The following is a 2,225-nucleotide window of genomic DNA, read 5'->3' as shown; positions in this document are numbered from 1 at the left end:
CGCGACGCTGATTGAGGCGCATAGCGGCAAAGGCCGGCCGCCCCGCTCCGGCACGGCGGCCGGCTTGGGGTATGATGTCGTCCCTAGGCCCGAAGTCGTGGCGCTCGACGACAAGGACGCGAGCACGGATACGCCGCGTGTACCTTCTATGCCGACGCCGAGCGAGGCGAGGGGAGGGCGAAAGCCCTCTCCGTCCCGCTCGCCGAGGGCGCAGCGATCCCCCCGCCTAGTTCCCACCACGGGCTCCACCACGGGCTCGAACACGGGCTCGAACACGGGCTCGAACACGGGCTCGAACACGGGAACGACGCCACCGCTCGATTCAGCTTCAGCGTCGTGTTCAGCGGGGACAAGCGTCACGAGCACGATCTCGGGCTCCCCCCGACGCTTCTGGTCCTGGGGCGAACCCGTCACGCCGCGTCTTGAGGCGACAGAAGATGAGGAGTGGGAGTACGTCGATGTCGAGGATGGCATGGTTGGCGAGCTTGAGCTGGAAGTTGTCAAGGACGTGGCGAGTGGGTTGGGGCAGGGGCTGGCCTATGCCGAGGTCGTGAGGCAGTGAACTCCACCGCTGAGGACGAGAGACCGAGAGACCGCCGAGAGACGATAGCCTCTCCCGTCTTCCGCTCCAGAAGCCCTGAGCACCGCTTCCCTCACGGATATGGTGGCAAGTGACTAGGCAGCGCATGCAGCGCAGGCAGCGCATGCAGCGCACCGACCCCGCGAGAGCCACTCGACTCGACTCGGCTCGACTCGACACATGAACAATAAATAGTAAACGCATGGACCTGTGCAATCTGTGCAGCTGTGCAAATAGTTAGAAACCGGCATCTGATAAGCCAACACCTTTAGATAAACATCAAATGACGAAGAGAAAAGCAGCAAAGTGAAAGAAGAAGTCCCTTTTGTACATGTTTTTTGTATGCAATTTCAACTACTCTGGGTATACCTATATGTCTATGGTGTTTGATGTGAGCGGAGCGAGTATGGGTTAGGTGTCAGCGGCGAGACGACAAGCGAGCAATGTGGTAGGGAGAGGCGAGACGAGTAGAGCAGAGTGACAATGCAGCCACACGTCAGCTGCTATACGCTACGGGCTATGCGCCTCGCCTCGCGAGATCTGAGTGTCTCGGAGCTGCAGCTCCACTCGCCTTGCTCCCTGCGCTTCCTACGCCCCCCTTCATCCTCTTCCCGCTCATCCTGCCTAATCCGGGTGCCCGCTCCCAGCAATGGCGGCTCAAAGATCCGCCAGCTCTCGGCCCAATCTAGCCTGCGACAGCGTTCGCCGTGTGCGGCTCCCGTCTCCTTCCCTCTACTCCATTCGCAACCGCCTCCGGCGGCGCGCGGCGCTCGGCCGCGCTCAGCGGCGCTCGGCGTCTACTTGGCCGTAAGCTTGTTGACGAGCCAGTCCATGCCCTCCATGAGGCCGTCGCCCGTGAGCGCCGAGCAGCCCATGATCTGCCACTCGCGCTCGCGCAGGTCCGTCAGTCCCAGGCCCTCGGAGACCTGGGCCGGCGTCAGTCGCCCGGCTTGTTCGGGCAGGTCTTGCTTGTTCGCGAGCACGAGGAGGAGGGCGGATTTGAGCTCCTGTGTGTGTCAGCTACGTCCCTTCCGAACAGCTGTGCATGGTCCGCAGGACGCTGAGTTACAGCATCCCGTATGGTCGCCATATCGGCCGACGCCTTGAAGGCCTCGCGACGCCTCGCGACGCGCCTCGCTGCGCTCGGCGTCCGCTCGGCGTCCGCGACTCACCTCATTCTTGACCAACTTCTGCAACTCGGCCTTGGCCAGGCCCAACCGCGCACTGTCGTTCGAGTCAATGACCAGGATGATCGCGGCCGTATCGGCGAAATACTGGCTCCAGGCTGAACGCAGGCTGCTCTGTCCCCCGAGGTCGACGAGGCCGAATCGCACACCCTTGTAGTCGTAGATTTCGGAATTTGAGCCGACGGTTGGGGCCGAGGCGACGACGGCGCCCATTGTTATGCGGTACAGGATCGTGGACTGGGTGTTAGCTCTCGGAAACATGCATAGCTAAGCCGCTGTCCTGCAGCAATCGCCGCCCAGATCAGCCACCGCGGGGCAGCTCTCAAAGTCGTACTCGACCCCTATCGCGATCTCGCTGTGCGCGACACTCACCTTGCCCGCATTATCGAGACCGAGGATGAGCACTTTCGTCTCGCGCTTTGCGAAGAGGCGGGACCAGAGACTGGAGAATGTGACTG

At 62.1% G+C, this 2,225-nt stretch overlaps 2 protein-coding genes across 2 annotated transcripts; one reads left to right on the top strand and one right to left on the bottom strand.

The window, feature by feature from the left end:
• Window positions 1-148: 148 nt before the first annotated feature.
• On the top strand, window positions 149-562 carry A1Q1_03749 (uncharacterized protein; the record flags this gene model as incomplete). Its single annotated transcript, XM_014323147.1, has 1 exon — window positions 149-562. The coding sequence occupies one exon, from the start codon at window positions 149-151 to the stop codon at window positions 560-562; it is 414 nt and encodes a 137-aa protein (XP_014178622.1).
• Window positions 563-1,377: 815 nt separating this feature from the next.
• On the bottom strand, window positions 1,378-1,980 carry A1Q1_03748 (ADP-ribosylation factor; the record flags this gene model as incomplete). Its single annotated transcript, XM_014323146.1, has 2 exons — window positions 1,378-1,587; window positions 1,753-1,980. The coding sequence occupies 2 exons, from the start codon at window positions 1,978-1,980 to the stop codon at window positions 1,378-1,380; spliced, it is 438 nt and encodes a 145-aa protein (XP_014178621.1).
• Window positions 1,981-2,225: the final 245 nt, after the last annotated feature.

Source organism: Trichosporon asahii, assembly GCF_000293215.1.
Source record: "Trichosporon asahii var. asahii CBS 2479 unplaced genomic scaffold scaffold00059, whole genome shotgun sequence".
NCBI classification, from domain to species: Eukaryota; Fungi; Basidiomycota; class Tremellomycetes; order Trichosporonales; family Trichosporonaceae; genus Trichosporon; species Trichosporon asahii.
This window is presented reverse-complemented; position numbering and strand designations above follow the sequence as displayed.